General features: G+C 51.6%; 1 protein-coding gene across 1 annotated transcript; it reads left to right on the plus strand.

The window, feature by feature from the left end:
* The first annotated feature begins 5,599 nt into the window (after positions 1-5,599).
* Positions 5,600-8,866, plus strand: BSX (brain specific homeobox). Its single transcript, XM_040085186.2, has 3 exons — positions 5,600-5,957; positions 6,750-6,946; positions 7,492-8,866. Exons 1-3 carry the CDS (start codon positions 5,696-5,698, stop codon positions 7,729-7,731), a joined length of 699 nt encoding a protein of 232 aa, XP_039941120.1. The 5' UTR covers positions 5,600-5,695; the 3' UTR covers positions 7,732-8,866.
* Positions 8,867-13,058: the final 4,192 nt, after the last annotated feature.

Here is a 13,058-nt window from a genome sequence, read left to right on the forward strand (position 1 = left end):
CTCCTGTGGGTTTTAGAGAAGGTGCTCCTCACTCGAGTGCGGACTGGGGATGATTTGTTCCAAGGGTTTCCTTGAGTGGGAAAGGCACGTGAGGTTTTCCAAGGAGCTGCAGAGCATGGCAAACAATCAGAGGGAAGCCCCAGAGAACAGGAGGAAAACCACGGGAATAGAATAAAGCTTGGATGGGCAAGAAAGGGAAAAGGAGGATTATCCCGCCCCAGAGGTTAAAAACAAGGAATTGCGTGGTTCATACACCACGAAATCAGGGGGAACAAGGGAGGTCCTGAGCCATTAGTGCAAAACAAGCGTGAATCAAAAGGTGGAGTTGTGCTGCTGATTGTTCCACAGCTGGAATGAGAGCAAACCACGGAGCATTAATGCGCTAAAGGCAACAACAAAGCTGGACCACAGCAGCAGGAATGGATTTTTTTTCCGAGAGCAGAGGATTAGCCCAGATCCCAAAGTACAGATGGTCCTGGGTGAAATAATCACCTCTGTCCCGAGGGAGACAGCAGGGCCCAAGGGTTGGGAACACGAGCAGGAATTGATAGGGAAGCAAATGAAGAGGAGAATAATTGAAAGCAGGTCCCAGGGAAAGTTCTGAGCCTCCCTCCTGATTTCTGATTCATTCTGAAGAGAAAGGGAAAGAAAGAGAGAGAGGAAGAGATGGGGAGAGAGAGGGAAAGAGAGAAAGAGGGAAAAAGGAGGGAAAGAAGGAAGGAAGGAAGGAAGGAAGGAAGGAAGGAAGGAAGGAAGGAAGGAAGGAAGGAAGGAAGGAAGGAAGGAAGGAAGGAAGGAAGGAAGGATCTATCTTTCTGTGTTTTGGAAATGTCCAGATCCCCCTGCTGAAACTGAAAACAGCTATTAGGTCATTTAAAAGGTCTCAATTAATAAGTGTCACTTTTCAGAGAAGTGTTTGGATCAAACCTGTCAATGTTACTGCTTTTATTCTTTGCCTTGAGAAAACGTTCAGGGTTATCAGGTAATGAGGCAAATTTCAAGGACAGGGATAAAATTCTGGATTTGGGAATGGATCCCTTCCTGTCCCAAAACCTTCTCCCATCAGCAGCACTCCCATCCCCCTGTGCTTTTCCCCTGGCACCTTCACCCTGGAGTTACTGCGCTTTTCTGGGGAGGTTCAGCGATTCTGTCCAAATTCCACAGAGCTGGCTTTTAACCCCAGTGTTTATTGTCTGGGATAAATCTGATAAACTTCCCCTCTAGTTCTCATTCTGGCTTTTCTTCTCCTCAGCACCGATGAAGGGCAGTGCCAGGCTGGGGAGTGACAGGGATTTGAGGCATCAGAAGCCAAGGGTCGAATTACGAGCCTTGGAAAACTTGGATGGATCCTCTCACGCCACCAACCCCGGTTAGGAGGCAAACTCCTCTTTGGAGCTTCATTTCCCCTCTCTCAGCCCTGAGACAACACCAAACCCATCCTCCAAGCTCTCCTTGAGCTCTACCAGGGCAGAGCAGAGCCTTTCCAGCAGAAATATTCCCAGAATCACCGAATAGCCCAAGCTGGGAGGGACCCATGAGGAGTTCAGCTGCTGTTTCTCCCTGGCAAAGATGAGATGCCAGCGAAATTTCCAGTGCAGCCCCAGCCTGGCGCTCCAGGGGTTCCCACTTTATCTCAGTTGAGCAGAATTGATAAAATCCCTCACCACCAACACACCAATCCCTCTCCTGGGATTTTCCACAGGGTGCCAGGTGAACCCGAGCTTGTGGAGGAAAGGCAGCTTTAGGCAGAGGAGGGCAGGATGGAGATGGGGAGAGGAGCACACCAGGAGTGTTTTTGCCTCTCCCCAGCAGCAGAGGCACTCTGAGGAACGGGAAGTGGCTGAGCCTGAAGCATCATGCAAGGAACATTCTCCATTAAGCCAAGCTTTGTGTTCAAAAGCCCTCTCCCGGTGTTATGTGTGTGGCTACTCAGCCTGGGCTCTTCAGCCCTCTCTGCCGCAGCCAGGCTCCCATTTGGAGCCTATCAAGGCTGTCTGTTTTTAATTTAACCCTTCCTTTTGGAGTGGATTGGTCTTGAAAGGCATGAAAAGGCCGGGCTCCTGAGCTACCTTACCTCTTCAAGAGCCATGGCAAGGTAAGTGCCTGTATCTTTAAACCGCACCAAATTTATCCCTAATGCAGCGCACTGAAATAAAGCTGCTAGCAGCGATGGAGCGGCGCTGACCTTCGAAGTGACCCCCGAGGTTTTAAGTCAAATACATTTATGTTTTCCTGGGCAAAATCCTCTCTGTAATATCTTCAAATGATCCGAAGTGTGCGGGTGGTGATGGCTGGTGTTTGTCTAAGCAAAGCACGTGTGTTATTAAATCAGAAACGGGGGCGCAGCACTTCCAGAAAGTTTATAAACCCCTTGGAGCCCGAAAAAATAAATTTTATTTTATTGAAGACCAACCCCACAGCAGTGTGGCTGTGGTTAGATAAAAGTCATGAGGTCTGAGGGGTTTGGGGTGCCAGGCTGAGATTTACAGAGTCCCTCAAGGGGTTCAGAGGGGTGGAAAAAGGGACAATTCTGGTCCTCACCTCTGCTTCCTCCCAAATGGGGAGGGAAACAGTGAGGAAACAGCCCAAGCTGCAGCTTTTTTCCTTGCTCTGATCCTGATCCTGATCCTGTTCTTGTTGCTGTTCATGATCCGGTTCTTGTTCCCAATCCTGTTCCTGATCCTGTTCCTGTTCCTGATCCCGATCCTGATCCTGTTCCCTCTGGTTTTCTCTCCTGGTTCCCCTCAGCCCTGCAGGAGCTGAGCTTTGGGGCAGTCTCTGCTGAGGGACACCTCCACAAGTTCTGTTCTCCCAGCAAATGGAGTGGGGATGTGCCAGGAAAACCCTGTGTGTGTGTCCATGTGTCTGTCCAGCCTGGAAAAGGGCTAATCCAGCATCCAGGGGCTGCTCCTGGCCGTGGTTGGGGGACCCTGGATGAAATCCAAACTGCTGGGTCCCCATCACCCCAGGGACTCGCAGAAGAGGGACAAATGGGGGGAAAATAGGTAAAATACTTCTGGGGCAAAGAGGACCAGACATAGCTGGCACCCAATTTCCATCACAAACAGCTATGAAATGTTAAATTTAAAAAAAAAAAAAAAAATAAACAGCAAACTCTGAATGTGAGGACTGCAGTGGAGATCCCCCTTCCTGGGGGTGCTGTGGTGCCCGAAGTGCCACTGCAGGATTTGGGCACGAGTTCTGCTGCAAATGAAAGCCAAGACACAGCCCCATTCCCTGCTCTGCTTCCTTTATCCACGCCCTACATGAAGAGGAACCCCAAAAATTAGCCCTGGCAACGTTCCTGCCGAGTGCTGAAGCTGGGACCCGATCTGCAGCGTTCAGCTCTGCTTTAAACACCCCAATTTACCCCCGAGCGAAGGGCCAGCCCCCCCGGCAGGGCGATCTCAGCTGATGAAATGGCTCCTCAAGCAGATTACACACTCCTCATTAGCAGGGGGGCTTTAGCCCCGTTTCATCACCCTTAATTCATCCACTCCTTGCTCCATCACAGAAAGTTGTCAGCCTGTTGGATTTTTTTAAATCCTTCAGCCAAACAAACAAACCAACCAAAAACAACTCGCAATGGTCATTTCAGGAGGGGCCACTGCAACAGGATCATTGCGTTTATCTATTTAAATTTTTTATCTAGCTATTTATTGATTTAGTTATCTATTTGTATAAGGAGAGGAGAGGAGAGGAGAGGAGAGGAGAGGAGAGGAGAGGAGAGGAGAGGAGAGGAGCGGTGAGGAGAGGAGAGGAGAGGAGAGGAGAGGAGAGGAGAGGAGAGGAGAGGAGAGGAGAGGAGAGGAGAGGAGAGGAGAGGAGAGGAGAGGAGAGGAGAGGAGAGGAGAGGAGAGGAGAGGAGAGGAGAGGAGAGGAGAGGAGAGGAGAGGAGAGGAGAGGAGAGGAGAGGAGAGGAGAGGAGAGGAGAGGAGAGGAGTTTTTCCCCCAGTCCTGGGGGGCTCCTCCTGCCTTCCTGCATCGGGGTATCTGTTCCTTACTCTGCAGGCAAGGATCTGTGTGTACCGATATATATACTAAATTTTAAAACTCACAGATCACATATAGGGATATGACACGGGCTAGAAATACAAATGTAACGCGCGAGATAAAGCTGGAAACGCGTGGATATTTAATTACATAAATGCGCGCTGCTGAAGTGTGTGAGCGCTGCCTGCGCAGCAGAGAACAGAGTGTGGGTGTGGCTGGAAGGGGACACAAAACGCTCCCGTGGCCTTTCCCGGTGGCACAGGGAGCTCTCCCACCGCCCCCTCCCGAATTTTGGCAGCTGCTGGAGGAGCAGCCCCTGTGCCCCGGCCCGTGGCTGTGCCCGGCACCGCGGGAGAACTGGCGAGCCGCGCACTCATTAAAGCCCGGCGCTCGCCCCTTCCTATTCTTTTCCAGCTTTTTTCCTCATCTATTTATCATTTACCAGCTCATCCATATGGAAGGCATGGCTTGCACTTCCCTGAGAACTGTACTTTTAGGACTAATTGATTCGGGTAATTAATTTGTTCTACCTGCTGGATCAGATGGAAACGCTGTCCGTGTGCCCAAGGATTAGCACTTGTCTTTCTAACATCTTTCTTAATTATCTAATAGCATGGGTTGTGCGAATTCTGCCTCTATTAGAACACTTTTACTATTAACGGCAGTGATTGGAATTGTGATGACAACTCGATTTCAACAAATTAGAGCTTAAAATCAGGAGATGAAGGAGAAGCGCCTTCTTTTAATTTCCCTGAGTTTAACATCAATAATTAGAGCAATTTTCCGAGATGCGAACCGAAATTATCTCGGCTATGATGTGGTGTATCACCCTCATTTGAGCAAATTGACTCCGGGGAAATGAATGGTGCAGATTAGAGGGGTGAGGAAAGGAAAAAAAAAAAAAAAAAAGCCAAACAGAGGAAAGACCCAAAAAAAAAAAAAAAAAAAAAAAGGAAAAGGTGCGCAACAGAGAGCGGGGAAGGGATGGGAACAAAACCGCGGTGGGATGAGAGCGGAGAGGGAAGGGAGAAGCTGCGCGCGTGGGGACAGGTTGGGAGCGGAGCGAGGGAAAGAACCGCTGCTTTATTTTCACCCAAGTTTTGTTCCCTTTTTTTTTTTTTTTTTTTTTTTTTTTTTAAGGGAAAAGAAAGCGATCTCCCCCCGGTTTTTGGGAAAACGCCCCAAGCGCTGCGCTCGGAGCGGGGCTGAGCGCGGGGGAGGCTGCGGAGCGGCTCCCGAGCGGCTCCTGGCCCCCTCCTCGCCCCCGGGGTGGTTCGGGTGGCCCGGCAGGTCCGTCCTCCCCCCGCTCGCCATTGGCTCAGCTCGCATCCCCCTTCCCAGCGCGCCTCAAATGCGCCCCGCTCATCCCCGACCCGCCCGCCTCGCCTCCCCCGGCTCCGCCAGCTTCGTTCCGGCTGGGGGATTAACTTTTTATTTAAAAAAAAAAAAAAAATTATATATATATATATATATATATATATATATATTGATTGCAGGTTAAGAGAAAAAAATAAAAAAAAAAAGGGGGGGGGGCGGGGAAGAGAAAGAAAGAAAGAAAGAAAAAAAAGTTTATTTCTTTTCCTCGCTATTCTCATTTCCTCCCCGCCGGCCCCGGGGGTGCAGCCGGCCGCCCCCTCTCTCTGCTCCCGCAGCTCGGAGCGGCTCCGTGCTTTCCCCGCTGCCCGAGGGGGAGCGAGCCGCGATGAACCTCAACTTCACGGCGCCCGTGCACCCCACGGGCAGGCCCACCTCCTTCTTCATCGAGGACATCCTGCTGCACAAGCCCAAACCGCTGCGGGAGCTGCCCCCCGAGCCCTTCCCCGGCTCCTTGGCCTCCCGCGTGCCCCTCTTGGACTATGGGTACCCCCTGATGCCCACCCCGACCCTGCTGGCGCCTCACCCGCACCCCGCCCTGCACAAGCCGGAGCATCACCACCACCAGCCCTATTTCCTCACCACCTCGGGTAAGTGCGGCAGCGCCCGCCGGCTTTGGGGCGTGCGGGGGGCGACTCGGGTGGGGACAGGAGCGCAGGAGCCGCTCCGGGGCGGACATCCCTCCATCCCTCGCCACCATCCCGGCTGCATCCCCGGGGCAGGAGCCGTTCGCCCCGGGGCAGTCACTTAGCGGATGCCTGAAACCCTGAGGTTTTCCCTCTCTTTGCCTTTAATTAAATTTTATTTTATTTTTTTAATCGTTTTCATTTTGGGACCGATAACCTCCCTTTTCCCTCGCGTTACCCAAGCGGGCTTCGCTTTCCCGGCTCCAGCAGCAGCGCCGGGGCTGTGCCACTCCTCTCCCTCTCCGTCCCCGGGCCTTGCTCTGCAAGGAGAAAACCTCCAAAGTTTCCCCAGCCGCGTGTCAGCGGGGCCGTGCAGGATCGCTTCTCCCATCCCAGCCTTTTCCAGGGCTCCCCCGGTTTTTTTCCATGCCCATTTCGTTGTGGTTTCCTCGCCGGGAGCGTTCAGGGGTCCGCGGAAGCCTGGAGTCCCCTCCGGTGGCAGCGCTGCCCGGGCTCCCTTCACCTCCCCGGGGTGAAAATCCCCCCGATTCCAGCACAACAAAACCCCCAAACCCAAACCAACCAATCGACCTCCAAAACGAAATCAAGGAAAAAATAACAAACCCCCCCTAAAAGCGGCAGAGGGAGAACCCGCCCGCAGCCGCCGCAGGAAAAGTCCGACATTCCTGGGGGGTTTTTCCCCGGTGCCGGCTCCCTGCCCCACCGCAGCGCGCATCTCCGCCCGTGTCCCCCCAGGAATGCCGGTGCCGGCGCTTTTCCAGCACCACGCTCACGCCGAGCTGCCCGGGAAGCACTGCCGCCGCCGCAAAGCCCGCACCGTCTTCTCCGACTCGCAGCTCTCCGGCCTGGAGAAGAGGTTTGAGATCCAGCGGTACCTCTCCACGCCCGAGCGGGTGGAGCTGGCCACGGCCCTCAGCCTGTCCGAGACGCAGGTACGGGGAGCGGGGACTGGGGCTGGCGCATTTCCCAACCCTTCGTCCGGTCCAGCATCCTCACAGCCCGAGGAGAATCCTCACAGCCCGAGGAGAATCCTCACAGCCCGAGGAGAATCCTCACAGCCCGAGGAGAATCCTCACAGCCCGAGGAGAATCCTCACAGCCCGAGGAGAATCCTCACAGCCCGAGGAGAATCCCCACAGCCCGAGGAGAATCCCCACAGCCCGAGGAGAATCCCCACAGCCCGAGGAGAATCCTCACAGCCCGAGGAGAATCCCCACAGCCCGAGGAGAATCCTCACATCCCATCCTCTCAGCATCCCTGCGTCCCGTGCAGCATCCTCCACACCACATCCCATCTGAGTCCCCACATCCCATCCTCTCAGCATCCTCCGCATCACTTCCAACATCCTCACACCCCCTCCAGCATCCCCACATCCATCCCATCCACCATCCTTCTCCCTTTAATTTTGATCACTTTTATTTATTTCTTTATTTTCTCCCTCCATCTTTCTCCCACTTTCCCTCCTCTCCTCTCCCCAGGTGAAAACCTGGTTCCAGAACCGCCGCATGAAGCACAAAAAGCAGCTGAGGAAGACTCAGGACGACCCGAAGCAGGCGGCCGGGGAGGAGAGCCGGGAGCAGAGCTCCCCCGAGCCCGAGCTGCCCGAGCCGGCCGGCGCCGAGCCCCGCAAGGGCCCCGCGGGTCCCTTCCTGCTGCAGGACCCCGAGGACGAGGTGGACATCCTGGAGGACGGGGACATCTGCCCCCACCGCCTCTAGGACAGCCGGGGCTCTCCTGCCTCTCCTTGGCTCTGCCCCGCAGGTCGCCCCCGCCTCCCCACCTTGGGAAGGGCTCGGGAGGGGGCTGTGGATGCGGGGGGAGCCCCCTCCCCTCCCCGGGGAGAAGGTGGCGATGCCCCCGAGGGGGTCGGGACCCCGCGGTGCCCCCCAGCATCACCCCGAGGCCGGGCTTTGCTCGGAAATGTGGGGCGGGGGGAGAAAAACGAGCCGGGTTTGCTTTAGGTTCCCCCTTCCCTCGCAAGTGTCGGACTTTTCCTCGTGCCCCGAACTTTCCTCGGGTGTAAAATAAATGTATACTCGTGGCAGAGTGTTGTGGTTCCTGGGAGCGGCAGGCAGGGCGAATTTCACCCGCTATTCCCCGAATCCCTAAATCCTCGCCGCTCTTCCCACGCTCGCCGTCTCCATCCCCGGTGCGGGAGGTCGGGCAGAGCTTCCAGGACTGGAATAAATAATAAAAAAAAGAATCGTAAGAAAAGCCCTGCGAAGGAGCAGGTAAGGCAAAAAAAAATCCGGTTTATTTCATTCTCTCTGGGGAAGGGATGGGAGAGCATCGCCAATAACTCGGCTGCATGGAGCAAACGGCGCTCCCAGGCAGCAAAAAAGGATTTTCTCCAGCTTGGAGAAGTGTCGGCAGCACGATTCCTGCCCGGCTTCCAGTGTGGGTAATTCCCTTTTCCTGTGAGATAGCCCCGGAGCGGGTCCCGTCCCGTCACCTGCGTCCCCCTCCCTTGTCCCCGCGCTCAGCCGGAGCAGCCCCGGCCGGGCTCGCTTTGCCTTCACCTCCCTGCCAGGGAAATGGGCTTCATTCCCAGGTAAATTCCCATTTTTAGGATTTTTTTTTGTTTGTTTCGGGCCGAGCCGCAGGCTGGGAAACGCGCCGGGAGCGCGGCGGAGGCTCAGCATCTCCGAGGAGGAGATGTCGGGATGGGGAATTTCCCCGAGAAAAGCCTGGAGCGGGGGATGTGCTGGCTCAGATATTCCCTGCTGCAACCCCAACACGGCGGCGTGGAGGTGTCTCGTTAGGTTATTTAATTGATTTCCTTCTTTTTTGTTGTTTTCAACGGGAATTTAATTCGGTTGTCTGGCTTTCTTAGCACTTTCAGGGCGTTTTGGATTATGGGACACGTCGTTTTGTGAGGGGAAAACGATTCATTTTGCTGTTTAATATATAAAATATAGACGATTGAAATGTGTATGCTTGCTTCCTTTTTTTTTTTAATTTTTTTTTTTTTATTTTATTTTGGTGAATCTGCCTTTTCGGTTTTTCACATGTAAAATAAAGATCACACACTGCGTGTAGAGCAAAAACCCCAATACTCATCACCTATCCAGGAAAAGCTGCTTGTCTCCTATGAATCCTTTCAGGACAATCGTTTCCACCAACAGAATGCCACCCACGTCCCTAAAAAAATCAGGATTAGGAAGGCAAAGCCATCACTTTGCTCCTGAAACCTCGGCGAGGTTTGAAGCAGACCTGGCTGGAAATGCCGGTCCAGCTCCGGGGCTCTCCCCTTCTCCCAGGGATGCAAAGGGAACCGAAAAACTTGGAATTTTCACGCTTTCCCTGTGTCGCCCGCAGGGTGTTTCCCGCTGCGATAATCGCCAGCCTCCCCCGTGCACGCGTTTCGTTGGGAATTATTAAAAATAATATCAGAGGAAAGCTCCAGATGATATTTATGGGGTAATGATGGGGTTTTTGATCGCGCGCGCCGCCGCTGTTCCCAGGGTCGGGAATGGCTCGGGGCTGGCCTGGCTCTGCCCAGGGGCGCGAGTTCTGTGAGAAAAGGTCAAAAATGACTCGAAGAACCCTCAAACCTCTGCCGTTCCTCCCCGGCCACTCCAGGAACTCCCTTCCCAAAGCATTTCTGCTGAGCAATAAAACCAACCCCTCAGCCCTCTTCACCTCTGGGCTCTTTTAGGCACCTTGGCTGACAATTAAAGCTACAAATCAGATCAAAAACGTGACAAACACAGGCAGAGTGCGAACATTCCCAGTCCAGGGATGTCCCCATCCCACCAGTGCCCTGCACGGAGCCTTGCAGGGAACAGGAAGATTCGGGAATCTGCTTATCCCACAAAGTTTGGTGCAAAAAAAACCCCTGAAACTGAGAGAGCTGAAGGAAACACTCACTGCCAGAGAAATCCCCCGTGCCACCAGATAGCTCCTGCCCGGCTGGAGGTGGAAAAATGTAATTTCCAGAGAGTCTGGGCAATGTTTTGGGAATGGGTTATTGGAGAATGGAGATGGTCCTGGGAAAAAGGAAGGGCTGGGCAGGCGTTTATTTGTTTCTATCGGAGGTTTTTCACTTGGAATAAATGAAATGAGGTTTTATTTGTGGATCCTGCCTCATTTCGTGACAGCAGCCGGCTTTTCCCTGCTCTTCCCAAGAATCCGTAGGGGTAGAGGAGAGATTTAGAGCTGTTCTCTCTCTCTTAAAAAACCAAAAATTATATATATATATTTAATGTGTTCATTTGGGGAATGCTGGAGTGGAAGTGACTTGCAGGAAATAATTGCTGGAGACAGGAAATGTAGGTGGATTTCCTATTTTTCGAGAAGATCGATTTTTATCCAAATTCTCCAGTGAGTTTTCCTGAAATTAAATCCTATTCTGGTGATTAATTTAAAACCCAAGTGGTTAATGCTTTTTTTTGTTGCTGTTTGCATTATAGAAAATCAAAACCCAATCTATAAAATCCTGCCACGGACATTTGCTTTCTGTTTTGATTTTGAGTATTTTTCCTGCGTGTTGCCTGAAACGTTTTGAACTTTTATGGGTTTGAAAAGCAGTTCCAGCCTCAGTTCTTTCCTTCTGTGGCCAGAGCTCTGTAAAAGCAGATCAGATCCAGGTTGTAAGGGCAGTTACAGAACAAATAAATGGAATTTCTTGCTGTTACACACACATGGAGGGTCAGTACTGTGGGGAAGGTGTAAATAACCCCTGGCTAAGCCCAGCAGCGACCTGGGTATGATGTGAAATTCTTTCTATGATTCCTCTCCTCGTTTCTCTCTGCTGACTGCTGGATTCAGTGTATTTTTTATCACTGATGTCCTGAAGTGAGGCTCCTGCAGGTGGTGAGCCATGCTGAGGAGCTTTTCCTCTCCTCTCCTCACAACAACGAACAGCATCACCTTAACCAACAGCAAACTCCTGCTTGGATGGTCCTGGCTTAAAAAACCAGCTGATTTTGGTCTTGGGTTTATCTTATCTCTTGATTTCTTGCTTCTTGGATTCATCCTGTTTCTGGATTTCTTTTTCTTTGGATTCATCTTGTTTCTAGAATCATCCTAGAATTTTTGTTCCTTGGATTCATCGTGTTTCTAGTTTTCTCATTTCTCAGATTTATCCTGTTCCTAGACTTCTTGTTTCTTGGATTCATCTTGTTTCTAGAGCCTGGAGGAGCCGCTGGTGGCTGCCCTGCAGGGGTGGGGACAGCTGCTCCCAGCATTAATGCCTGAGAAGGCAGGAGGGTGTAAATGTGGGATCCTGGCCCCACGGGTGGCTTTTCTACCTGTGAGGGTGCATTTTCTCAAGGATGAAGTTGGTTCAAGGTTTTATCACCCAGGTCTGTGATGGCAGGAGTGAGGGTGAGCTGTCCCCACATTTCAGCTCTCCCAAACCCCCTCCAGTTTGGCCCAGGTTGGGATTCTCCGCTCTTGCGCATCCTGCTGCCTCTGCTGGGGCTGCAGGACAAACCCTGCAGTGCTCCCAGGACACAAAGCCAGCTCTGAGCTCCCCACTCCGCACCCGGGACTGTGCCAAGCCACAGATGCTCCTTTCTCTCCAGGATCTGGCTCAGCATCACTCCTGAGCCCCCAGGACGTCCTGCTGCAGCTCCCTGCCCTTCCCCAGCTCCTCCTCACACCAGAGCTGCTCCTCTCTCCACACACCTGCTTTTTCTCACGTGGAAAACACTCAGGGTTGGGCAACAAGGGGGAGATCGGATGCCTGGCAGGAGGTAACAGCCATCAGGTGCTTGGTTTGTGCCAGCAGAGCTCGTTCGTGGCTCCTTGAAGCATTCAGGGACTGCAGGATTGCGCAAAACCTCACCTGGTTTCTGCCCTCATCTTTTATTTTTTTTTAGAGATGGCTGTGAGGTTCTGCCTTATTTCATGTTTTTAACTGATAAAATGAATCTTCAGGAGGCTGTCAGCAACCCTCGTGCCTTTTGTGAGGTGCTGAGAAGCCAGCTTTGGTTATTTTTGGAAGAAACGCGATGGGGATGTAATTGCAGCAACATTTCTTAGGTAGAACCGACACCAAGCCTTTGGCCACTGAAGGTGATCTCAGCTACAACACTTCCAGGACCTCAGATACCGGGAAATGATGGCACTGGAAAGGTGTTGCCAAGAAAATATTGGGAATTTCCATCGGGTGGAGCTCACGGGGCCATGGTAGGTACTGCTCCCACTCTGCCCCTCCCTCAATAAGTAATTCCACATTTAAGGCTGATTTTTATTTCAATATTTTTGCCTTCCTAATCCGAAATAATTAAATTTGGGGCTCTGCATCTAAGCAGGTGGATGCTCACTTGGTCCCCTTTTTGTGCCACCGCATCTGTGAAGTGCAGGGAAAATCCGAATTTGCATTGAGGTAGGTTGAGAGGTTTTCTTTCCATGTAAAAATGTTTGGGTTGTTTTTTTTTTTTTTTTTTTGGTGGGATTTTAAAACACCCAAAGCACCAGGACAAACAGAATTTCTAAATGGTTTGTGAGATGATAACTTTTTATTAAAAAAAAATAAATAACTGGTTAGTAAAATAATGATAAAAATATAAAAAATGTGCTCCTCCAGACACGGCACCATATCCAAGTGTCGCCCAGGTTTAGTATTTAAATGTTCCCTAAAAATTCATTGTTTTATTACCAAAAAAAAACCCAAATGGACACGTTTCTCCCCTAATTTCTGGGTAGGAGGATGCCAGCGAGGGAGGAAGGTGATCAATTAAGACATTAAGCATTTTGCACCACATGGACACATCTGCATGGCAGCCAAATAATGCAGCCATCAGCTCATTTTCAGGGGGCCGTTGCCTACTTCAACTCAGCCCTCAGATCAAAGAGAAAATGTCTGCTTGCATTTTCTCGTCAGAAAAGGGATGCTAATTTCGGTTCCTTAATGTGTGGTGATAAGAGACTTCTTCAATTAACTGAATTCTATAGGCCAGGAAAGCAAAAAACTAAAAAAGGGGGGGATACAAAGGGAGTCAGGCTGGGAAGGCAGAAGTTCTCATTAAATCAAAGGTCCAATATTCATTACCTCCAGCATCTGGGGCTAAACACTGAACATGGAGCTCATCAAAGG

This window comes from Hirundo rustica, chromosome 23, assembly GCF_015227805.2.
Source record: "Hirundo rustica isolate bHirRus1 chromosome 23, bHirRus1.pri.v3, whole genome shotgun sequence".
NCBI classification, from domain to species: Eukaryota; Metazoa; Chordata; class Aves; order Passeriformes; family Hirundinidae; genus Hirundo; species Hirundo rustica.

Excerpts from the sequence above, each read along its gene's own strand:
- BSX (XM_040085186.2), top strand. The coding sequence starts at position 5,696 with ATGAACCTCAACTTCACGGCGCCCGTGCACCCCACGGGCAGGCCCACC. Across the intron at positions 5,958-6,749 it reads CTATTTCCTCACCACCTCGG|GAATGCCGGTGCCGGCGCTT; the intron begins GTAAGTGCGGCA and ends GTGTCCCCCCAG. Across the intron at positions 6,947-7,491 it reads TCAGCCTGTCCGAGACGCAG|GTGAAAACCTGGTTCCAGAA; the intron begins GTACGGGGAGCG and ends TCCTCTCCCCAG.